This window comes from Diorhabda sublineata, chromosome 5 (genome assembly GCF_026230105.1).
Source record: "Diorhabda sublineata isolate icDioSubl1.1 chromosome 5, icDioSubl1.1, whole genome shotgun sequence".
Taxonomy (NCBI): domain Eukaryota; kingdom Metazoa; phylum Arthropoda; class Insecta; order Coleoptera; family Chrysomelidae; genus Diorhabda; species Diorhabda sublineata.
The window spans coordinates 19,030,201-19,057,248 of NC_079478.1; the positions used below are offsets into that span (position 1 = coordinate 19,030,201).

The 27,048-nt window shown below is 33.2% G+C and overlaps 2 protein-coding genes across 2 annotated transcripts; both read right to left on the reverse strand.

The window, feature by feature from the left end:
* Nucleotides 1–3,576: 3,576 nt before the first annotated feature.
* On the reverse strand, nucleotides 3,577–4,908 carry LOC130444452 (ATP-dependent DNA helicase PIF1-like). Its single transcript, XM_056779576.1, has one exon. It carries the CDS (start codon nucleotides 4,906–4,908, stop codon nucleotides 3,577–3,579), a length of 1,332 nt encoding a protein of 443 aa, XP_056635554.1.
* Nucleotides 4,909–4,936: 28 nt separating this feature from the next.
* LOC130444453 (uncharacterized) lies at nucleotides 4,937–8,138 on the reverse strand. Its single transcript, XM_056779577.1, has 3 exons — nucleotides 7,638–8,138; nucleotides 6,856–7,351; nucleotides 4,937–6,753 (listed from the first exon to the last, which is right to left on the reverse strand). Exons 1-3 carry the CDS (start codon nucleotides 8,136–8,138, stop codon nucleotides 4,937–4,939), a joined length of 2,814 nt encoding a protein of 937 aa, XP_056635555.1.
* Between the last annotated feature and the right edge of the window lie 18,910 nt (nucleotides 8,139–27,048).

Here is a 27,048-nt window from a genome sequence, read left to right on the forward strand (position 1 = left end):
TCATAATTTCCTATAATGCTGAAATATAAAACAAATATGTACGTAACCTTCCAAACTTCTTATTTATTACTTGAGATGTGCTAGAGTAGATGCTATTTACAGTTTTTGTTTGTTTAAATGTGAGGTAAACACAACATAACACGTACTCCCTTGAATATTTGCACTCTAAACAACCTTATAAACCTCGAACAAATTGCGTTTATGCGTAGCGCATATTTATAACCAGGTCCTTTTGGTTTCAAATCAATGTTTCGTAACAATTTAACTATTCGTTTGTAATCTAGTATATTAAATATTCTTTTCATTTTATCTCAAGTAAATTTAAATCTCTATCGTCCATTTACGTAATGGTCCAAACAACATTTCATACCAAAACAAGAGAAATGAATGGATTGAAGGAGAGCAAAGAACAATGAGTGATCGAGTCCAGTGTGACAATACAAGATAGATAGACTCTGATGCCATCTCTGGAGTGAGACTGCTGCCGGATAGAGGGGGCTCCTTTGCAACAATGGACCCATTTATTTATAAGCGGGTTACTCTATATCCCAGTAACTAATTATCCCACGAATATGAAAGTGTATGTAATATTAAGATAAGAGATGAGAAAAATGATACAACTTGGGTTGGGGAATGACGTTCTTTTGTCTTGTCAAATACCAATAGTGAGATATATTTATTTTTGCGGTTGTTATTTCTTGTGTTTCAACTCTAGGAATTTATAAAAGAAATATAAATGTTGATTATGTTCAACCTCAATTAGTTACAGATATGTTTGTGTGATAACGTTGGCATAATATAAAAAATGATTTATTAAATAAATACCGAAACATTTTATATATTATAATTATTGTTACTGTGCTCATTCTTAAACTTTCTTTTATACAGTATTGGTCAAAAAAAATTAAAAAATAGTAAACGCTGTAACCAAATTATTCACCATCAATCAGCGTAAATTTTCATTAATACGTCGTGATAACTATTTCACTGGTCCCTCATTTCTGTCTGGGACTACTCCACATGTTAGAATCCAAATCGATCAGTATTAAAACAAGAGCAATGATAATAACTGCAGGAAATATTTTCAAAAGAAAAGGTTGCTTTAGAAAGGTAAGCAACACAAGAAATATTTCGAAATCAATATCAAACGGATGGATTTTTGTGTCATTATAACATTATTCCATTCTAAACATGAAACATGCTTAATTTTATTTATAAAATAATAAAAAGCGGTCAACCTACTTATATGTTTAATTCTATACGCCATTCTCACCATACTAGAAATAATAACCTTTAAACAGTACCTCAACATCGGAAGGCTAGCTCCCAAAAATCTTTTTTGTACGCCCCTATGCAAACGTCTTACTTAAATCGTTTTGTGTGGCAAGTAGGCAAATGAGGCAATAACACTAAAATAGATGAAAGATTACCTTACAGGAAATTTTATTCTGTTAGTTTTGCTCGCGTTACAGGTCTGGTTCTGTTTTAATTTTAATCGCATTACCTTCCCCTCTACTTAATACTTTCCTCGCTTGGTGCTCTAGTATATTTATTGTATAGATAAAACAAATGTCATATTTGGACCTTACAATATAATTGCTCTTATGCTGCTCTTATGTAATCGGTTTTTATTAATCGCTGCAATGTCCATTTGCCTTCTTTTTTATTTTCCATTGTTTTTATTTAAATAGAAACAGAATTTTGGTCACATAGATATTATTTATAAGCAGTTTTTTATTCTAGTTATGTTATTTCTTATGATGGCAATAAAATTCTTTCATCCCATTTCATTTTAAAAAATCAGAACGAAAACGAAACAAATATATATTGTTTTCGTATGAATCTACACAAACTGAGGACACCTGGAAGGACTCAATATGCACAAAAAATAAGGTTGTTAGGTCGTTAGGTTGAAAATTTCAAGGGAATACCGCATAGATTCTTTCTTTGAAATGAAAATACGAAGCATATCCAGAAATTACATTTTCCTGTTAGCAAAAAAGAGCTCACACTTCCAGGTTCTCAGCTTTCATATTTATTGGCAACCAGTACAACAATATTTCAACTATTTTCTAGCTTAGTTACGACCATATCAAATTTTCTATCCCTTCGTAAGACTTTGCTACCTCAGCTCCTCATCGCTAATCGGTGGACGGAAATTTATTGATAAGATAAACGTGAAAATCGTTGGGAGTAAGATCAGTGTACATTTTTATTAAATAACACAATATCTACAGTAAGCAAATGAAGCCTCTTGTTTTGATTGGCACGTCGTAATTCCACATCGACATCGTTGTTTGTAGTTTGTCCTGTCCGAAGATCAATGTATTGTCTACTGCTTGGTTTCCAGTAGGAACTGCGAATTCCAAGTCTTATCGTGACAATCCTGTCGAGGAACTCGTTAACGTCATCGTAATACCAATGCAGCAATTGTCAGCATTAAATTATGTGTTTGGGTGTCATGTTTTTGACACCCCAATTTCTTTAAAATGAATTGCAACAAGTAACGCTATATCTGTATAAAACGGCTACTCAGCTCTGTTAAGTACGTTCACCCACTGCGCTCTTTGTAGGAGACAATTCAATGACGTTTGGAGAATTGCCTACACCAGAGACACACTATCTGCTTACTACTAATAATGCCCCATAGACCTAACAGAGATAGTGAGGAAGTTCCAGCGGCGCAATGTTTTCTGCATTTAAGAACATTATAACCGACAAAACCTCGGGTGGAAGAAGAAATAAAACTTCCATTTCAAACAACTGCTATCACACTACTGGCAAGATGGGGGATGTATTCGGCTGCTACATGATTAGTACATCATAGATCTTTTTAAAGAGAAAAGCGTCTAAGTCTGAGGAGTTTTGGATACAGGATAGCAGTTGTCCGGCTCGCAATAAACTTGAAAATCAAAAGTATTTGGAAAATATTTTTAATAAAAGAATTATTGTTTCACATTGCTTTATCCGAAATAAAATATCTATAAACGTCGCTATGAAAGAGCTACAAATATTAAAGAAATAAGCGAGAGAGTAATTCAATCATAATGGTCGAAAGAGATATATATACCTTTCTCTCATGCTTTGATACTGATCGATACCGATTCTTTGAGTGAGTTCGTTAATTTTCATCTTTCCAAATTGAAAAAATATCGACATTTCAAAGATTATCATAAGTGTACTTGCCATTACAATAATTGTCTGTAAGAGCATATGTGGTACGATTTGATTTTTACAATAGATTTAAAACAAAAAAAAAATTAAATTAAATAGGAAAGTGGTAACGTGGAAGGGAAGATTAATAATAGCAGTAGTACGTATATATATATATATATATATATATATATATATATATATATATACTAGCTGACCCGACAGACTTCGTCCTGTCAAAAAGATTTGTAATGTGGCAGTTTTTGTGCCTACGTATTTTAAAAAATTCTCCTGAACAGAACCGTCACCCTGGTGATAGGGCGTTGTGAATAAAAAATAATTAAATAAAACATATATAAGGATTTAAAAGTAAGTAATCGCTTTATTGTTAATCATGTGAATCATAAATAATTATTATTATTATCATTGTAGTGCTTTGTGGTATACGATGTTTTTTGTTTGATTACCTGGCGCATAGATAAACAAATCTGATGGTTTTCCAACACGGGAACAGGCAACATACAATTGACCATGTGAGAAACATGGGTTTTCTAGATTAATACCACAAACACTTAATGATTGCCCCTGGGACTTGTTTATAGTCATAGCAAAAGCAAGCCGCACTGGAAACTGTAGTCGTTTAAACTCAAATGGCACATCAGTCGGAATCATTGGGATGCGCGGTATAAGAACATCTTCTCCTTTATACTTTCCTTTGAGTATAGTTGCTTCTATCACATTGTTTAGTAATTTTTTTATCGCTAACCGTGTACCGTTGCAAAGACGCGGTTGGTTAATATTTCGCAACATTATAACCACCGATCCGACCTTTAATTGAAGATTGTGAGGTGGCAATCCTGGCAAATCCAGCGAGTTTAAAAATTCCGGTGGATAGTTGACTACATCATCTTGATTAGTAGCCGAATCAACTGATTTATATATCCTCAATTCGCCTGTAATTTGTTCTTGAATTTTGAAATTTAGTTCATTTACATCTATGTTTTTTGCAGCCAGTATAGCTCGTTCGCTCAACCAATCATGGTTTCTGTAATTTTGAGAAACATCTGGAAACACCTTCTGAATAAGTTCATCTTTTGATTGAGTTAACTGACAAAAACTTTGAGGAAAGTTAATGCAGCCAGTCAACATGTCTATAGGTAATTTGCCATTACCAATGTCAATGAGTTGTTTAGAGAATATGTTTCCAGATTGGTCATTTTGCAACTCGACACGCATATTCTTGCTTAAATGAAGTACTTTGACATGTTTCCACAAATTGGAGGACTTTAGACATGCATTGAGTTCATCAGCTGGCGTTGATCGTGGAATCACTGGCAATGTTTGACGAAAATCTCCTGCTAATAAAATCATTGCACCACCACATCGGTTATTATTGCTCCGTAGATCTTTTAAGGTTCTGTCTAAAGCCTCCAAAGATTTTTTATGTGCCATCGTGCATTCATCCCAAACAATCAATTTACATTGCTGCAAAACCTTTGCCATTGCAGAGTTCTTCGAAACGTTACAGGTTGGAGTTTTATTGCTTTGCATATTTAATGGCAATTTTAGTGCTGAATGGGCTGTTCGACCACCTTCAAGCAAAGTTGCTGCGATTCCCGACGAAGCGAGTGCAAGTGCAATTTTATTTTGTGAGCGAATTGTTGCTAATATTAATGAAATCAAAAAAGTTTTTCCTCTACCACCAGGTGCATCTAAGAAGTAAATCCCTCCAGTTTCATCATTTGTTACTTTCATAAGAGTTTCAAATACATACTTCTGTTGTTCATTTAACAGTGGAAGATTTGTTTGAATTATTGTAAATTTCTTCACTGATTTGTATATTTGGATTTCCCATTCTATTCCGTATTTGATACAAAATATCATCACACATATAATCTTTGTACTTGATCCACAAATCAATTGGGTTTGATGGGAAGCATGTAGATATGATTATAGAAAACAATGTTCGTATTTGATGAGCGTGTGATGATATTACAGCATCATTGAGAGTTTGATCCCAATGAGCGTCATTTTCAAGTAATTGCAAACGTTGACAGGCTTCTCTGTAGGATCCACACAATTCACCATCAACAGTTCGTAACTGTTGAAATGATGTTGCGCCACGTACATTGACTAATAGCAGTCGTAAATAAAAACATTTATCATTGCTTGGATATACTGAATAAATCCGGCCAATCGCATCGGTGGAATATACATCTGTATATCCTGGAACTGGTTTTCCTTGTTTCCGTCGTATAAATCTCCTTGAGGATTGATTCCAGGTATAATATTTTGGCATTTCAGAATATAGCAATGTTTGTGCGAAATCATCGTTTTGGCATGTCTCAAAAAAACTGGTTAATGTAGTAGATGGTGGCTGAGCAGCTCTTTGTACTGCGTTCTGTGTTGTAAAATACACTCTTTGTCCATTTTCTAAATGCACAGCTAAGTGAACAACAGAAGGGTGTCTCTCATGAATAGGAAAAGAAAATATTCGCCAAACTGCTTCATTACTACTGACATAGCGGCCCATTTGGTATTGGGTAACTTCATCATTGGAATTCTCTGCACCAATTCCAATCACAGCCATATCACTCCCTTTGGTTACATATTTGCAAATGTATTTAATTGATTTCACTGAATGGCAAGATTCAACGTTGATGTGTGCTTTGAATGTCTTTGATAAAATGGGTGAATAGGGAACAATCCAACGATTATCTATTTCAATATCTTGTTGATTTAATTTGACAATTGTTGATTTTCCATTGTCTGCTGTCGATCTGCGACGATACAATGGATAACCGTCATTACCAGTAATTGTTTCCGATATTAATGTCCGTGGATATCGTTTTGAACATTTACCATCCATCATACACGGTGAATTTTGATTAAGAGTTCCACAGGGACCATGTATCATGTGTTTGATAACTACCTCATGTAATCCAGGATCTACTTGTACATCAGGGATTTCAGCTGATATCACTGCATCAACTTCATTTGGCCTTATCTTTTCAACCAACCAAATCAAAATGTGTGCATGTGGCAATCCTCGTTTCTGCCACTCCACAGAATACATCCAGCAGCGTGTCTCACCAAACACATTATGTTTTACGATGAAATCCATTAATGATTTCAACTTTTGTCTAAAGACTCTGGCTGTAATATCATGACGATCAATGGGTGATTGCCCAGAGAATAACTCCTGCTTGATTTCTATCCATTGCGGATTGCATGTAAATGTGATGAACAAATCTGCTGTACCATAATGACGAACATACGACATGGCATCTTGAGCATATTCGTGCATATGCCGAGGGCTTCCGATGTATGTTGCTGGAAGAATAGTCATCCGACCGACATTCTGTGCATTTCCATCAGTATTAATCGCATCTCGAAGGTGAATATACTCTTCAGATCGGAGTTTGGTTTGATTCAACCTGATGAATGTTAATCTCTCCGTTTCAATTTTAACGTACATATCAACAACATATTTGTGATATAATCGCCGACATTTCAATATGTGATTATCTTCATTTTCCCGAATCATTAGGCGGTATGAATAATAGTTCATTGAACTGACTTTTCTGTTGGTTTCAGAACCTGTAAATAGATTTTGTTTTAATAACATTCAAATATAAAATTAAAATACATAATATAATGACTGAAATATTATCGCCATAGCTAAACTAATATTTTAGTTACCTGTAATGGGATTTATCATTTTTGTTGAGAAATCGTAGCCATCTTCACCTTGCCAAAATATAATGGGATATTGCAGTGCATCATATGAGCGGTGTGTTTCCTTTATACGTTGTAATTGATCATTCCGACGATGTAAAACAATATCACGGGATTCCAAGTTTTCTCCAACTACAACGATAGCAACTTCATCAATAGTTGGTGCATTAAAACGTCTTGTATGTTGACCTGCAGGTGTTTTATCAGCTCTGATTACAATTTTGTGATTATCGGATGGCATCAGATCCAGGGCAGTTTTAAACAATATAATCAATTGATTGTGTTGATGAAATAAAGTTTGTAATTGTTCTATAATAGACCTCTTTACTAAATTGTTATGTGCACAACGCAGATCAATTTCTTGTGGTGAATTGCCCATAAAATAAATTTGCAGGAATTTGTTGTCGCTATCTGACACTGGTAACAGTGAACCTGCTCTGTGATATATTCGCCCTTGTATCTGTAAATAAGAAAAATATTATGGTGTGGTATAAATTAATGGATTGTCAGTGACCAAACTTAAATAATATTTGATCTTAAAAAGTGTATATTTAATTTTAACTAATATCTATCAAATATATAAAATATAATAAAAGTGTCACTGAAACTGAATCACCATATAATATGATGACTAAGTGATATATTTCGTAATGATTAAGAATTTGAAGATAAGTGACACATCTTAACTTTCGTGACAGAAAATTTTGTTCGCTAAAATAATTATGAGTAACTGCTATAATACATACCTTGAAAGTTGGCATATAATTTTCCCGAACTACATTTGTTGCCCCAAATGAAGTCATTTGAAAGCAATTGTTATATTGTTGGATATGTGTCAAAAAGTGTATAGAATCCGTTCCTATTCCTGAAACCAATGAGTACAATGGTTCTGGTGGTGGATCCAATGGTATCAATTTCACTTTACCATTTGCGCAACACAATCCATTGGCTTCGTTTTTGTATTTTAATGCCTTACAGTGTGAGCAAACCGAGTTCATAGAACCAATAACAACACATTGGTAGTTACTGTAGTCAATTGACACATCGTAACTGAAAGCAGCTCGATTCAAACTTGCGCGATTATTAGTTGAATGTCGCGCTCGCGCTTCACGCGTTTGTGATATCCGAATTCTTTCACGTTCATTTCCGTCGTCACGTTCTTGTGCAGTACGATTAGATCGGTAATTAGCTTGGTTTGTAGCATTTCTGGTTCTTCTACCTAAATTGCTTCGTCTTATAGGAGGCATATCAAATATACATTATTTTTTCACTAATCACGAACTAATCAAACACTAACTAACTAAACACTCTGCAAAAAACACGATATACGAATTTGTTTCGTGTATCAGTTGACAAAAGCAAACTCAGTAGATTAGGTAACAAACAACTTTTTTTTTTAATTTGATATGACTTGAAGTCAAATCCTTTTAAGCCGTACGAATTGTTTTTTTTTTAGCCGTACGAATTGCTTTTGTTTGGATATTAAAAATAATAAAACACTGTTGCTAACGCGATTTTTGTTTGACTGATGTAATGACGTGGAAACTGCTGCATTTTATCTCGCGTGCCGAAACTAATACAAAAGAAACGCGAGTTTCGGAACGCGACATTAAACTCCTCCAACTATGTATTCTGTGCTCCAACGCACACACACACATTGTTTTGATAGATATGATCTGTGACGTTAGGAACACATCTACATTGCTTAGACAACAGTGAGTGCTCAAATTGACTACGTTTTAGTTACAAATCATTTGTATGGGAAAAAGAAAAGAGCTATTTTTAGGGTTTTTCCAGCAATAATTCTAATTTTTCTCGCCGTAAAAACCATCCTTGAACTTCAACGAACATTTTAAAAAAAGATTTGGCCAAATTGGTCCAGGCGTTGTTGAGTTATGCGCTTACCAACACATTTTGCGATTCATTTTTATATTATAGATAGAGAAGATATATATATATATATATATATATATATATATATATATATATATATATATATATATATATATATATATAAGAAAACAACTTGCGAAGTAACAGGATTTCTGCGGTTTCTGAGGATTATTTGCAGCTTCTTTGGAATGGTGATCTGTAGATTCCTTTCAGCTGATTCCAGTGTGTCATTGAAGTCAGATAAGAGAGACTGTTATATCATGGTCGGTTGGTATTTCTAACTTGAGTTATATGCGTTTTCAAGCATAAATAAAAGGCTTTCCAAATTACAATATCTTTTTAACACTCAAAATATTTAAAAATGGTTTCATTGGACCAGACATGTATAGTTACTATAATCACGTATATTCTAGCCATAGATTTTTCATTTCAAAAGAACGAATATGTCTATTAAAATCACTATATGGCGATTATAACACCGACAAACAACAAAGTTTGCGCGAGTAATAAACAAAAACTAAAACACCACGTCTTAAACCTATAATACGTTCAACATTAGTATATACTCAAAATATATTATTATATCGTCCTTTTTGAGATGTTAATACGATGGTAATTTTTTTGGTCTAGTTATTGATACGCTGGTAAAATATGAACATATTATGAATGAGATGTTTCTGAATATTATTGAAACTAGGATTCCTAAACTGTTTTGAAAATTTTTTTAGATTTAAAGCGAGTCTCATTAACGTTTTGATTCTTGTAAAAGGAAAGTATCATCACCTGGAACTTTTCAAGCGGCTCCAAGTAAATTGATTTTTAGGATGATTAATGAAGTGCCAACGATCAATCAATCAATACCTTATTCTCACAAAGCTAAGGTGGTGAGAAGATATGTTCGCCAAGTGATTTATTTATTATAGTAAATCAAAGAAATCCCAGTGAAGTCGAACTTGCTCCAATATTTAATAAAATAATAGAATCTATTCAATTTTTCTAGATATAAACCTTATTTAATTACTAATAAATCTTAAATGGTATATTAGGCATGCATGTCTGACTATTATACTTTTCTCATAGTTTTTACCTCTTTTCAATTTCTAAAGTATCTTTCTAACGCACTTCCAAGCAGAGCCAAAAGTCGCACTAGATTAGTAGTTCAATGGAATTCCGAGTGACTAAACGTGTGATTATGATGTTTAGCCGAGCAAATTAGCAGCTTCGACGGTATCATATCTATATTTTTGGGCAAAAGATGGTTTTGGAGAAACGTCTTTATATCCACATGGAAGTTATTTATTTGGAAGTCAATATTATCTAACGACTAAGAAGACATTTCGGATACACCTATCTACCCTACTTCACAAATATAAAACATACAACTGACTCATAAACGGATTAAAAATAAATGTCTAAAGCACCCAACACAATCACTTTCTAAGTAGAATCTTGTTTAGCAAGGTACTAATAATACAAGTACCCTATTAAGACATAACTCCCAGTCTGATACATAATTCGTATTAACGAATCGGGCAACACCATCACGAAATACACTTCTCTAGTCCTCTGAACTACTACCTGGTGTATTTTCTCCAATCACAGGAGGAAACTTCCCTACTTCCTTCTTCCGCTACTAGCCAGATTGCTTGTTCATGATAAAGGACTTAATATCTCGTCTTTTTGCTTGATTAGACATTTAATTACAGGCTGATAACAATTTTTTATTGAAAAACGATTCGCCTTTTCTTTGACATTCAAAATATCGTTCCGCTGGAGCCAACAAATCATTTGTATATCTGTCCCTAAATATGTTCGACATGCAACAATGAATCAATCTGCTACAATGGATTTGGTGAAAAAATTACCATGATATTTATCAATTTATTCGGTTTATTGCATTATATTCATTCTACAAAATAACACTTACTTATGTACTACAAGTTATGATGTGAGTTAGCCATCTCATTAGAAACAAAGTAACATGAAATTTAAATTAATCTCCTTGAAATCACTGTCATTGGCTAACAATGTACTTATCTCAGCATTGCCTCTGAAACCGGAAGTATTCATAGAAGAGCCGGATGTCGCATGCTACTACATCTGTTGATTAACACAGATAAGAACAGACAGGAAGACTCTTAGCCAAACACTTAGCGACTTGTAACATAGTACTCCAATTGCCTTTTTCGTCCTGTGCTTAGTTTCTTCACCTGTGGAATAAATATGCTTATTAACTGGTGGTTAATTGTTTAATTTGCTTTTGAATATTCTTGTTTTAAATGAAGGTTTGTATTTATAGACTAATAAAAAATAATAATGGTAGAAGTAGTTTCTAGGAATTCGAATGAGTAATATCGCCAAAATCGTTCGTACCTACCTATATTCAAATACGAAATTTAACATTAATAAAATTGCTAATAACAGTGTCTTTATTTAACACAAACCTACTAAAACGAGCCGTATATGGTCTTCTATAAGCACTACCGTAAGACGTAACAGCTAGTAAACTCTTAGGGGGCCCCATCATTAGTTTACATATTTAGCCCTCCCAGGGGGCTCATCATCAGCGATTGCTTTCGTTTTAATACGGTTCCATGTCGTGCCACCTAAGTGCTGCCTTTCAACTTGACTTAATCTAATGACCATTACAATTTCGTTGATTCTTACTGTTCTTTCTTATGCCGTATTAAATATCGCCTAGAAAAAGATCATTAAGAAAAAACGGAACTTTAAAACATGTTTAGTATCAGCGTATTACCTTTTCATAAATAATCATAAGATCCTGTAATTAAAGAAGCTCTATTGTCTCTTTTGGAATTTTGGAAAGTACTAATAACTAAACTTGAATCAAATCTTAGTTTATTATATAGTAGACAAACTTTTTATTTTTGAAAACCTCAAGAAATAATGTATATTTTCCACGTAATACATAATTTATCAATAATTTATATTCTATCTGAAACACCATAACAAAATTTACAGTAACAATGTTGCTAAAAATGTTGTTCGAGTTGATGATCTTAGAAGACGATCCACAGTATTAGAGAGCCTTTACAGATATCCATATTTCTTCTGCTGCGAAATTTGCAGCAAAGGCAAGGAAAGTGTATATTTAATTTGAATTGTTTGGTTAGCTCAATTTCTAGGAGGAAGCGATAACTTATAATCAATAAATATTTATTTTAATTTAATGCAAGCATTTTTGTTTCTTTTGTAAGAAAATTTTACCCTTCATTTGGGCTCCCAACTAATTTTGATACAGGGCCCCTCCACTATATACGGTAAGTCATCTGTATTATGGACTTGTTTGTTGTAAACGATCAGGTAATAGGTCCCTATATTTTCAATCATCGCTTAAATGGAAAAGAATTCAAAACATTCTTGAAAATAACGTTTAAAGATCTCTTGGAGCACATTCCTTAGAACAGCAGAGCAAATATATGGCTGCAATAAGATGGCGTACCAACGAATATTCAATTAGCTGTAAGAAATGTCCTGCATTGAAAATTTTTAAATAAGAATCTGAATAGGAGATCGTCGTGGTCGGCAACGTTCGTTCCCAAATTTGTCTTTCATAGATTACACCTTGTGTATAGATATTGAAATATGGAAAAATCAATACCATGGACCACCGAACTGCAGGTTGTAACCTTGTTAAGTGTATATTTAAGTCTTATTCGTATTGCCAATAGAAACAAGATAACTTCTGTAAATAATTGATAAATGGTAAAAAAAGTATTTAAACATTCAACTCGCCTTTAAAGTTCCAATAAGAAATAGCAAATTTAAGCCCAGAAAGGAAAATGCGTAAAATATAATAACCATAACATCCGTCCTGAAATAATTAAAATGCCAAGTGAAATTTGTATTGTCATATTGTTTTTGAATTTGAATTATATAAAAATTCATATAAATACTTTTCGCGAAATTGATCAAGAAAAAAACTCAAAAACTGAATGCCCGCTCAAGACCCTCCTAGACGCTCTTGACACGAGTAGCAGCAAGAATGCTAGTTATCCATACTATCGATTTATTCGGCTACTCGCTTTATCTACTACAAAATGTATGTGATAGACTACGATATAAAGTTAAAAAAATTGATTGAAGATTTCCCCATTTTTAATTTAGTTTGTCCACAATTTTCTATCTATATTGACAATCCGTATCAAATCAATGAAGTTGATTTTTTAAAATTTCACCTAATACGATATAACTCCATTCTATCAAAGATCAATAACAATTGTTGATTGTATTTAACGGCAATCGTAGAAGGGATGAAAAGAAATCTAATGTCAAAAAATAATTTTATTTACCATCTGGATCATTTTCATGTTTTAGGCTAGCGTTATAATGGAGATGCTCCCATTCTAAACCAAGAAATATAACTGTTTTTCTGCTAACATCATAGTTATATTCAGAATTCAGAAATTTCTCGTTTGCAAATGCCACGACCAACCACAACGAAATCAATTACAAATAATAACGGAACATAACGAGATATTCTTTAAAAACAAAAAAACACTATACAAGAAAATTCTTGTTTTATGATGATTTTTCAATAACTTTTTTTCCACCTGTCATTAATTGGAAATATACCATCAATAATTGATAAATATGAAAATATTCACATACCCGACAAAGTAACAATAAATTTTTGGTGTACAATATTAAAGAGAGAGTCAATTAGATGAAGTATAAACACTATCATATCAAAAACACCAAAAGGATATTAGGTCATTCAATAAAGTCTTTGACAAATTTCTAATAAGTGGTTTAAATCATATATACCCTTAATTTGACATACACAATTATTGTAATAATTGTTCAGTTTTAAAATTTTCGATTTGAACTTCCCGATGAAACGCTCATTATCAATATGGAGGTGCACTGACGTCAGTACATAGTAAGCTTGTAAACAGTTAACGGCATTCTATAGTGTTTATTTGTTTTTCTGTTATTAAACGTCTCTTGAAACTTACTATAAGTGGTGTATAGTCCCTTAATGTACTAATACTTCATTGGAATCACCTGAAAAACTATTTACTCGCGTGCCTAAAGCAATAAAGGAGCTATCGAAGTGGTTACAACTTGCTGGAATAGATCCAGGGACTTTATCGACTACAACTTTAATTTATATTTATGAATATCACTTTGATATAAGTATAAATCGTTATATCTATTTTCCCAGCTTTATAATAAATTTGTAATCGCAAAAAACTGAAATTACTCGTGCACTGATACCCAAAACAAAAGTTATTAAGTAGCTTAAATCGGATCGCATCTGACGTTCACATTATTTCAACGAACAATTAATAAAAAAGAGGATGTCTTAGGAGCTTTTGAGATTCTAAACCATGAATAAAAGTAATTATAAATTCATTTTCCATCAATGTCCAGAAACCTAATCACACTCAAATGATTTGCGATTTGTATTATAGAATTTTTGTCTAATATGGAATGTGCTGCAAAAAAATTATCGACTGAATCGCATATATCCGTGACGCTAGGTAGTCATGCGTATAGCGTCACCAAAATTGGTTTCAGTTTTTTTTGGAGATGGATATACGTCACTCAACAGCTGTTGGTTGTTTTTAGAATGATGCCAGACATTTTAGAGAAAAAAATAAAAAAACTTTTGTAGGCTTATTGGAACAACAATATACGAAAATAATAAAGAAAAACTACCCAAAACAATCATCATCCCCTTCTAATAGATTGAAACTTAAAATTCTATAAGTCATTGTATCCATTCGACTTCAAAGTAACGACTGAATTTTCATTTTATACCGAAAATAACGAATGTTAACACGAAAGTAATATAACGTATTGTAATTTAACATCACAAAAATTGAGAATATCATGTAAAGTCAATCACTTGAATTCCCACCGATGCTAAGCCAAATAATGCATACACCTATTACTCTTGTGAACTCTTTTTCAGTGCGAAATTATATACCAATGCTCCAGCAAACCATTTGACATTCAACAAACTTTACTTCCCTCTCATGATACCATTTTCAGTTGGCAAATGTATAGAAGAGAAATAGGCGTATTTTTCCAGGACGAACAAACTGACTTTTGGGGATGTGCTTCTCGAAGATGAGTGACCCATTTGGGAGTATATTTTCTCTGTATGAGCAAACTTTGCAAACACAAAAATTTAGACCAGTGCGATTGAAGGAATGGGTGATATGGGGGGTTGATTTTGCTAAATTTGTATTCAATTTTTTCCGTTTATATAGACTTAAGGTACTAGTACCGGTTAATAAGGGTAAAAATTATTTTTTCTTCAAGCGTATAATAATATCTATATTATTTTTGGCAACATAGATCACAGATATAACCTATTCTTCTACTATTAAAATAATTAATGCTCATTATTGTACTAGTAACAAAATAATGACAAACGATAGCAAGATCTTATTATAGGCGTTGTAACCAAGTAGGCAGGAACTGTCATTTAATTTTTATTTAATTTGATTTGTGTCAGTTTTGAAAAGTGTATTGTAAAAATGTCTCAAGAAGAAAAATTCCAATGTATTGTTTTTACTCTTGAAGAAAAAATAATATATATCACTCGAAGAAGAAGACCCATTATATGTTTCGCCCAGTTTGCACAGTCTCGGCAAACGCCTCGGTAGTGCAAGAATCTGGGCTCAACATTAAAGATAGCCTTCTAATCTTAGGAACATAATGTACTATTTTTTCTCGTTTTCTTTATTATAATTGTATATAAAACTTTTTGTTTATTATTTTTTGATAATAAAAAATGTTTTATCTTGAACATCATTTTAAAGAGGGAGCCAAAGTAGACTGCGAAAATGATAACCTCCCACTCCGCGAGATCATATTGAATTTGGTTAATATGAAACAAAAAATAAAAAAAGCTTTTCAAATAGATAGGTAATTTACCACCTTTGAATGAAAAATTGAAAAAAAAAACGAAAAGGCGGCTGTTAAAAAATATGTAATTATATATATTTTCCCATGTCAAAGGTTTCTTTAAATTATTTACAACTTTCTGGTAAATTACGGTAAATTACAACAAACCAAGTAAAACGCACAAAAAATTAAAAATCTGTCGAAATGCGCTTAAGTTGATAGGATAACAAACAAAATTTTACTTTTTGAACACGACATTGTTTAAATGTCGGCCATCATGTTGACAGCACTCCTTAACCCGTTTGCGTACATTTTCAAAAACTTTTTGAAGAAGTGGTCGAAGAATATTCCTAATCTTTTCTTCGATATTGTTTCTTAAATCTGTAAAATTTCGTGGGTTTTTCTCATAGACCACGCTCTTAAGATAACCCCACAAGAAAAAATCAAGTGGGGTCAAGTCAGGGCTCCGAGGTGGTCATTCAATATCACCTCTTCGTGAAATCACCTTTTCTGGGAACAGCTCGTGCAATGTTGCTAAAGAATTGTTAGTGGTGTGCGATGATGCGCCATCCTGTTGGAACCATGTCGGTTATAATACTCACATTGTTGCAGTGGAGGCCCGAAAAAATTGCGTATCATGTCGACATAGCGGGCAGAAGTTGTAGTCACAGCATGTCTTCTGTTATCTTCATAAAAGTAGGGCCAATTAATGCAATTCGCCGACATATCAACCTACACGTTGACTTTTGGGCTATGCACCGGAAGTTTATGTAAGGTCTATTGATTTTCTCTCCTCAAAAATTTTGGAGATTGTAACCATCCAAATGAAATGTACCTCATTGCTGAAGAAAATTTTGTTGAAATTGTTAAATCTCTCTAATATTGCATTCACAAATTTCAATCTTTTAACGTAATCATTTTCATGTAGAGTTTGCATAATCTGAATTTTATAGGCCTTTCGGTGTAAATCGCTCTTGTCGCTCTTGATAATCCCAGTTGAGACTCATGCTTTCTGACGCTGAGTGGAGGCTGTCGGCTTATAAAATATGCTACTGACTGAATGTTTCCAGGCATTCTTGCAGTCGATTGTTCCCGAAATACGCGCGCACGCAGAGCGAGCGTTGCTCTCCCGTGTACGGCATGATGGCAACTAAAAATTTAATGACCCTCACGCCGCCCCTCCTTCGCGCCTTGTTTGCTACTCACTCACTCTTGAAATAATTGGATCGTTTTGAGACACCCTGTATTATAACTTTTTTATTATTTCGAATTTCGCTATGAAATTTCAGAAGATGTTTTTTGAAAGTAAAAGAATTGGAAAATGTGGAAAAAATCAATTTTTTGACAATTGTAACTCGTACTAGTCCCTTAAACAAATATTTTAATCATTATCATCACCATCATTATTACAATATACTTACGATTCCTACACTTGCAATAATTCTGCAGCCTATAGTTAAACTTACTAAGGAACAACACATGCACTTAGATATCATTCGATAAAATGTTTTTCTTAGACACATTTTGTTTATTTGCTCACTTTACACTACTATTGCTAACTTCGAGAATATTAAAACATTTTTTTGTCTTTCTAGAAAAACGACGAATCCTATCACTGGCGTATCCATAATATGAAACAGAATGAAATTCTACATTAAATTTTACATGGTAAAGTTAAGTTTTTTGAGCATTGTGAAATTAATGAAATTGAAAATTCAGTTGATTTTGTAGTTGCTATATTAATGCCTTAAAAGTCTAGCATAATTTGTAAATTTTCGAAGTTTTGAATCAATTACAGTCGTTTTATCTCTTGTTGTCTGGGTTTGATAATTAGCTGACTCTTTTTATTTGGTTTTGACCGGTATTGTCAAATTGTACAGTAGGATTCATGTACAAAGTGTAACCTCTGACAATAAAAGAAAAATAGCATGAATAAAATTAATAAACAATAGAATACGAATACGAAGACGACATTTTTAGTGATTTTAATAGTTTACAAGATAACAAATAAAAAGCTAAGATTAACACTTATTAGACAGGAAAATTAAATGTAGATAGTTGATTACACTAACGATGTTGTCAAATCAACATCATCAAAATACTACACATTTATTTATTGTCTTGCATTTCATTTCATCGTTCTCGTTTTATTTGGTTGTTTTTTATTCATTTTTTCGTTTCCTAATCTTATATATAGAAATATTTTCTTTAACTATTTACTTCTCAGACCTTTTTATATCTTTTTCTTGATAATATATCTTCAACCTAAACTGCAGGACAAAAGTATTAGACCACCTTGATTAGAGTAAGAACATTGAATAAAACACCAATAAAATATCAAGTGTTTAATTAAATAGTTAAACCATACAATAAAACAATTTTTGACAATCAATATACTTGAAAAGCGAAAGAAATTTATGCGAAAGAAAGCATAGTTAGCTAACTGATTTTTCATCACTAAATCTTTCTTTACATTCTAGGACTTTCTTTACAAGTCTGAGCAATCAATTTTTTGACAATGCCTTGTGATATATTACTCCAACGCATTCCACATTTGTTTTCGCAAGGATGGACCACAAGCTATTCCCACAAGAGTTCAATGGGATTGAGATCCGGCCTCTGAGGAGAACAAACCCTTTGTGCCTCTCTCTCTTCCAAATATCCTCTGCATAAATTGGAACTATGCTTGGGATCATTATTCTGTTAGAAAATGAATCCATCTCCAATTATCCGCAAACCCAAAGGAACGGCATTTTGTTCTTAAATTTTTTTGTACTGTTCCTTTCCCTTAATTCCGTCATTTTTCATCAAATCAACATAATTAAGCCAGCGCCATGGAATTACACTGTCTGGCATCTTCTTTTCTCGTGCTCTGCGTCGAATATAAATTCTTCTTATTGAACCGAATAGCTCAAGCTTGGATTCATCGGCCCAAAGAACGTTTTTAAAATCTTCTTCAATCCAATCTCATAAGCGAGGACCAACTTCATGGATTTTTTTTTCTTTTCTGGCCTTAGCAAAGGTTTTCTATCGGCGACACGTCAATACAGCTTCGCATCTCTCAGTCGCCGTTTCACTAAAATCAATGATGAAGGTTTAACTGGGCTTTTGTTTATATCAACGCGGATTTCTGATGGCGTTAAGCTTATATTTCGTTTGCTGCTAACAACAATGTCTCCGAATATCGAACTATTGTGCCAAGCCTTAGATAAGTTAAATTGTAAAGCAATCTCGCGTTCGGATTTGCCTCCATTATATAAAAAAATGATGACAGAATGGACTCCACTGCTAATTTAACATTTTTTTCTCATTTTAAAAAGTCTTCACTGGAGAAACCACAAGTTTAGACTAATTGAGATTGTTTGTGAACAAACTTATGTAACCCCACGTAATGATAAGTCAGAAGAACGTGTTTTTAGAAGCTAAATAATCCTTATTATTGACCGATCAGAAAGAAAAGCGAAGCGGCGTTTTTCGCTGTTTGAAAACAATACATGTTTATTGCAATAACCCTGGAAGTAAATAACTGAATGACTTCCTTAGATATTCGGTATTAACTATAGAATAGGCAGGTGTACATTTCTTTTATGTATCTTAAGTGATTTACTTACACATGATAGATAATAATGTTTTTCTACGTGCGTTTTAACCCTCTTTCCCGCACGCATTTTAGTTTTTAAAGTGTCACTTTCCCGCATTAGTGAGACATTCTTCAATGGAGAAACAACTATCAAACCACCCGGCTTTGATATCAGTTGCTATGACAACCCAAGCGTTTAATTGTTACTAAAACGCCAAAGTAGTTCAAAACGTCTTGGAAGCGACCGAATAAGAACAATCTTCTTCTAAATTAAACCACGTTAAACCGAATCCGATACAATAATATTAATGGATTCATCCGACGAATAACTTCCCGGAGCCATTTTGAAGGCTGCAAATGAAGCTAATTCCGAGCTGTTACGTGCCAAATCCAGACTAAAGTATGAGAAGCAATGCGACCATTTTGTTACATGGTATAAGGAGAAAGGGGCCAAAACTTATAAGGAAGAGGTATTTCTGGCGTATTTTTCAGACCTAAGTAAGGTTTTGAAATCTAATACATTATGGTCCCGCTATTCGATGGTAAAAAGTTTCTCTGTTCTACAAATGAATTAAAAGTGTTGCCGTCACCGTCATCGTCATCTTTATGCGACCTGCAACCGATGCCATCCTCACCGACGTCATCTACCTTCCAGTTGAAACCAAATAACTCCACTGGGCCGGCAATTCTTACTAGTCTACAGAATACAACAAATTGTGTTTTCAATATTAATATTTATAATAATTAGTTGTTTTTAGTTAAAATTATTATGTTTGTTTGAATGAAATAATTTTTGAAAAATGGGTTGGTATACTTTTTTGTATATACGGTCGTAGAAAAAATAATGTTCCTAACTCATGCGTAAAGTGTCTTTCCCGCACTTGACCGCTTGCCTGAACTTAAACTTTTAGCCGGCAGTATACTTCGGTCTTTATCAAAATATTTTGATTTGTTGATTATGTCTTAACTTGAAAAAATCTTATTAGAATAATAATTTTTGGGGGCTTTTCAGTAATTGTGTTAATTTTAGGGGTTTTCAACTTAATATTTAGGAATATATTTTAGGAAGTAGATAAGCTGCTTTTATTTGGTTGATAGTCTTTTAAGTCAGTATTTCCTGCCATGTAGTACAAACTCATTTTTGTAAAAATGAAATATGTATGCCATTTGAACTAATTGATGGAATCCATGAGAATTTCATTATGATATATCAAAACATAAATAACTATCAGCCTATAGTGATTGAAATATGTAAAAAAGGAGCTACTTGCTTCCAATTTCAATGATAGACTTAATATTAAATTAATCGGAAAAATCTCAGTATTCGTAAATACTGAGAATGTAACAGTATGTGTATAGAACATCGCGAAATTATCCAAACTCATCATACCACTACCCACTTATTTATAATAATAAGCTATAATGCAAGTTGTTATCGGGTAGTAAATATATATGTCTACATATTGCAAAAATCGTGACAAACACTGCCCACCGTGTAATGAGGGGTCCCAATATCGAACGTCGTAAACTTTTCGTTCTCTCACTACTTCTGACACCATATCTTAGTGTGGTTATCAGAAGCGATTCTGACAAATAGGCGAGTCACGCCCTGTAGCAGGTACCAAATTTAAATGCGTATTAAAAGAATATTTCTTTCATTAATAATTTGAGAAACCATATTGCTTTGTAATAAAAACCATATAAGTGTACCAAATGTCATTTGTGAATAAGCCACATTAGTATGAAGTCGAAATTAGTAGAGATCAGTATGAGCGGTGAATAGTATACTTTATCTACGACTGTACAATGATGGATTTACCAGTAGGTTGAGTAGGCTGAAGCCTAGGGAGGCAGCAAAATTTTCACACTAAGAAGATGAGTTTTGATGAGGCAAACAAGAAAGCTTCAAGTTTTTCGAAGAAATTGCGTTGGAATTAAGCATATAGGAAGAATATACTACAGAATTGGATAAATATAACAAAAGAAAAGAATCGATAAAGCACTTCATGAAGATATTGGGATGGTGGCGAGTGATTACATCAGAGCGAACACGTTTCTAGTTGTCTAATATCCTTGCCGAACAAATCGGCAAGGGACCTAAAAAGCATTTAACTTGAAATGCTCATTCTTTACAGAATTGAGAGAGTTGTTACAATCGATTCTATCAGAAAATATAGTTTTCTAGAAAAATTATACACTAATGATTAGTTCAGGAATGCTACCTTTCACTTCCGATTGTTCAGTGTACACCAGCGTACAATTGTTCAGCTGAGAGAAGCTTTTCCTGTTTGAATAATCATTTACTATAAATTTGAAGCCAAGAAAAGCTTAATGCTTTAGCTCTTTTATAAAGTCAGAACTAATGAACAAGTACAACAATATAATTAAACTATTGAACTGCGAATGTAATAAAAAATATTCATTAACGTTTATCGTTGAAGAAGCTTTATTCATAGTATATAATTGTTCAATAGTTTAAAAAAGAACGTGACCTTACTAAAGTATTACATGATACAACTTTGCTTAAAATAATGTCTTTTAAGACTTTCTTGCAGTGAAAAAACCAAGAATCTTACATGTACCCTTGGTTTCCAAACTAGATGCTGAGATTTTTTGAAAAAAATATAATTTGAATAATTATGAACCAAGGAATAAAAATTCATAGGTCAGTAGAGGGAGCAAAAAATTGAGAGCTTACAGGCTATCGATGTGATAAATCCTCCACTGCAACTATAATAATAAATACTGAGATATAGTTAAAAAAAGAATTATATTCACAAATTTGGATAGATATCTATAATATTGCTATAAAAATTTTAGTTGTAATCACTGGTTGAAGTGTAACAAAACTCTTTGCAGTATCTATCTTATTTTTGTCGGAGTCATCAACGTATCCTTCAGTCATTGTCTAAAAATCATCTAAAAATTGCCGACATCTACTTCAATAAACCATATATGTAATACTACAATATGGACAGTTGATATGGGAAAAAACATTCCTACGTTACAGTGCCGACAATACTCATTTTCTCGCTCGTTCGAGACACTTTATCTATGCTGTGCATGCTTATTGCTCGCAAAAGATGCGCAGAACTAACTGAAGCGCTTGGAGGAGGGAGACAACGATACACTATTTGTTTCGATTAGTACAAACACCAAAGATACTAACTGTACGATAACAATTTCACAACAAATTTCGAGAAGTTTGTCTGCAAAGATATTTGTTTGCTAGGCTATTTGCAATATCAATCAAAAATAAAGTAGATTTTAAAGCGGAGTTCCACCAAACAGACTAACTTGTGACTAGTTTTGTTTTCAAAAACAGAAACAAAAACCTTATTCTTGTTTCGAAAAATTTCGAAACTGGATTTCAACAAAAGCTAGCTCGAGCTGCATGTATTCTTCTGATACGTTTTATGGTAACCACAGTTTTCATCATATCTTCTCTAGATTATATATTAATATTTTTTTAGTCGAATCTTTTGTGCCGAAGCAAAAATGAAAGCGTTAGAAACCAATATATGGACCGATAAACTTATGGCAGATATGATAAATGATGACATAGGAATACATACAGAACTAAGGTCATCGTTTCATAATTTTGTAAGGGCGACAAATTAAAGAACTTGTTAAATGTACTTGGATCAAAAATTTGTAAACAGAATACAAATTACACAGATGCTATATCTATAAAGGATCTATTGGCAATAACCTTAAGATTTTTAGCTTCAAAAGCTCAATATTTTTGTTTAAAGAATCCAGTTCTTGAATATCGTGAATTGCTACATTCTTCATCTGTCCATTGCTTTTTTCTTCCATAGTTTACAAAACAAAATAAACCTCATGTTTGTTTCAATGAAATAATAATAGAAAAAATAACCTATTCACTGCCGATAATCGTAATTTATTCTAGGTATATATAGGGTATAGAATAATACAAACGGACTATATTCTATAACTGTGACATACGATTGTAGTTTGAAACAGTATAGTCATATCTTACCAATTTGCACAAAACCTCGGTGTGAGCCTTGGCCGTCTCAACAATTCGCTTCTAAACTGGTCTGCTCTTCACCACTATTCCCCATCTTCTCACATTCACTGTTTGTAAGTCTTCGTGAACTTGATCAGTCCATCTGATACAGGATCTACCTTTTTTTCTACTGCGGTATATTTTGGAGTTCATGATGCTCTTAGGCATCCATTCATCCTCCATTATTTGAATGTATCCAAACCATCTCATCCTCTGGGCTTTGATAAATCGCCTAGTATTTCATCGATTCCTCTATTATTTAGAACTCTCCAGTCTGCTTCATTCATTCTAATTGGTCCATATATTCTGATAATTTTTTTCACAAATATTTTTAATCTTTCTTGGTCTTTTGTATTATCACCAAGCATTCACTGCCATAAGTTACTATTGGTCTTATTATAGTCCTGTATCGTTTCAATTTCCTTCTTCTTATTATTGGTTTGTTTTTCAGTACCTGCAAGTTCGCACAGTTAGTCTCGTGACTTTTGAAACAACCACCTTAAATTGATCGCTGACTCTTCTTCTATTAATCTGAATCTAGAATGAATTTATTAAAAAGTCCCACGAGGACTGAATACACATAATGAAAAACAAGACCAGATTTTCCATTGATATATTCAATTCATCGAATAACTTAGATACATAAACAATATATAAATATCAATTCCAAAAGATGAAATAATAGTAAAAAATAGACAATACTCAAAAGGATGTATACAAAGTGGTCATGAAGGTGGTGGTGGTTTTGATTTAGGTTTCGTACCAAGTTGAAAGAGATAAGCTGCCAACATTTTTGTACCTTCATAATAGCATCTAGATAAAATCCTTTCATTAGCTTCGGCAAGCTTAGAATCCCTCGACCATAACGGAACCATCACCATATTTTTTTGCAAAATTCCATCGAAAATAACTGCCGTTTTTCTACATCTGTCTTCTCTAATAAAATTGGGATCTTGTTTATAAATCTAAGGAGAAAATATAAAGTTTACTACCTTGCGAACAAAATACAGATAAATATAAGTAAACGAAAACATATATTTTATATAATTATAATGAATACAAACACAACAGAAAAAGTATGTACAGATACAGAAAAACTATTTACTGTACAAACATCTACAACTGCTAATTTAATTTTCTATATAGCTTCCATAATTTTTGTAGTCATAGCGTGGTCTGTGTTTTCAACCATGCGGTAACATGTCAACTCGTCATCATCGTTAAAGTGTTGGATAGCAAGGAAAGGTTTTGGGTATAAAAAGAGCTGAAAGTCACGACCCAATTCCTTTTTTTGTTACAGTATGAGGTCGAACATTCTGGTGGGAAAAACCAACTCCTTTTGATGACAGTAGTAGCTTGTTCTGTATTGGGCGTCGCAATTTTTTAATGGCCTCGCGGTAAACATACGCATTGATTGTTTGGCCCCGTGGTACAAAATCAATCAGTAAAATGCCTTTTCTGACCCAAAAAATGGTGCACATAAATTTTCGAGGTGTCACGATTTGAACAGACTTAACTTTCGTTGGGGATAAAGTATGTCTCCATTCCATTGATTACCTTTTAGTTTTTGGGAGTCATAAGATACCCAAGATTCATCCCCCTGACTATCCGAGAAAGAAAAACATCACTGTCTCCATTGTAGCGCATCATAAATTGAAGTGCACTGCAATCCGTTATTTTGTGTGTTGTTCATTGAAGATTTTGGATACCCAGAGTGAGAAAAGTTCTCGAAATTTCACTTTTTCATGAATTGGTGATGGTGAGATTTGTAGAAACTCTTTAGCAAAAGCACTACTCCTAAGCTTACGATTTTAGTTAAGCTTCTCTTCACATGCGTGACCTATTCATTCCTAACCAAAGATAAAAAGTCCCTTAAGCATCTCATTTACCTTTCAAATAGACCTCCTAGCGGTATTTTGAATTAAGTCTGGTCGGTAATAGCGATTTGAAAATGTCATACAATTTCTTCTGCTTGGGTAGAAGTAACTGTTGCGCATGCTCGGAACCGCCGTCGCAATTCTGCCACTGATAGAAATAGGAACGCGACTTAAATTGTGGAAATATGTACATCGTAAAACTGTTATAGCCAAACTTTTGGGTAAAGAATCTTTTCTAGAAATGGCTGGTTTTAAGTTAAGTTTTACCAAAGCTTTCGGACAAACCCCAAATTAAATCACAATTTTCAATAAAATCTAGAAGCTCTTAGCTTTGCCAATTTCTTCTTAGAAGCGATTGGCAGACTCAATGATAAGACGTAATTGGAATATGTTTCAATAAGTTAATACGTGTTTTTCGGTGTTGAAAATATGAAAATAGTATAGGAAAATGGAGGTATTCAAACTCAGATTGTTATGAAAACTAGAAAAACTGTAATTGAATTTATTTCCAGCTTTGAGAAAGCAGAATGAAATACTCAGATATCATACAAGATAAAACATTTGATGGTTCATGTAGAACAGAAAATGAATAATGAACACATTTTTTCAAAAAAAACTAGATGGATGCGCAAATCTATAATGTACCAGGGTTCACCTATCTTTAACATAAATTCTAAAAATTAAAATGATCTAATGTAATTCCTCTATCAGAATGAATCTAATCATGACAATATTCAAAGAATATACTGAAAATAAAGAAATGGCGATTTTTTTTATACTTGATATAACAAACTGAGATATTCTGATACCTAATTGAAATTTGAATAGTCAAACACCGAAATCATGGAATTAGGCTTCGATTCTTGCCAGACCAAATTAGTTTCTTCTACTTTAGACGAAAATTCTTTTAGTCAAATCCCGAAAATAGTCATTTCTTGGGCTCAAACCTAGAAGTGTCAAAGCTTCGACACTTGACAAAAACATAACAATCAAAAATAGAAGTCTTGAAAGAAACCAAATTGCATAAAATCTATGTAATCATACCTATTTTGTTTTCACTCCTATTGATAATGAAAATACGAGATAAAAATGGAGAAATTTGAACAATGAATAAAAATATTATAGAAAAAGTAAATAAAGTACAAATTACAAACAATAAAATATTAATAGTATGTATGCACCAAGGTTATTATTTTCAAAGCAGGGGCTTATATAATATTTTTCCCATTGGTGGCATTTTATTTTTTAAAATAAGATCATTCGCGTAGCCTAGAATTGTAAATCCACCGCTGCTTAGTCTAGTGAGAATTTTGTCCAATACCAATGACCACAGTAGGGGTAATAGGACTTCGCCTTGCAAACAGCCTTTTACTGTAGTAACAGAGGAATGTTTCCGTTTATTGCTACCGCTACCATACGATGTAGCATCGCCTCGGTCCATTTTAGAGAAGGGATTTCCACCTCCCGCTCTTCTTACGCCAGTTTGATGTTCACTGTTGTCAAAAGCTTCTTCTATGTCGATGAAGACTGCTAGAACAATATCTTTGCTGTCAAGAGCCTTTTCTATGTCCACTTGTGGTGAACTTGCCTTTTTGATAAGAGTATTATATATTATTTAGTGTAAAGTGGCATTCCGGCGAGAGCCATGCTTTGACTGTTTAGCAACATAAATTCAATTCTGCCATCTTCGTGTCACCTATCGGTTCCAGAACTCTTCCACTACTTTTATTGGATCCAAAGAGGTTAGAATTTCGATTCTAAAGTTTCTTGATCAAAGCACTTTTTGCGTATTGCTTGCAACGACAAGGTATTTTCCCTAAGCATCATCATACTCAACAGAAGGGATGTGGGCCAATAAAAGACATTTCTACTTGTTTGTTTCCTGTACTAAA

What these genes read in the sequence shown, in the direction of transcription:
- LOC130444452 (XM_056779576.1), bottom strand. Translation starts at nt 4,908, where the DNA reads ATGAAAGTAACAAATGATGAAACTGGAGGGATTTACTTCTTAGATGCA.
- LOC130444453 (XM_056779577.1), bottom strand. Translation starts at nt 8,138, where the DNA reads ATGCCTCCTATAAGACGAAGCAATTTAGGTAGAAGAACCAGAAATGCT. An exon ending in ATTATATGCCAACTTTCAAG is followed by an intron (nt 7,352 to 7,637) that starts GTATGTATTATA and finishes TCTTATTTACAG; the next exon opens with ATACAAGGGCGAATATATCA. An exon ending in AATGATAAATCCCATTACAG is followed by an intron (nt 6,754 to 6,855) that starts GTAACTAAAATA and finishes ATCTATTTACAG; the next exon opens with GTTCTGAAACCAACAGAAAA.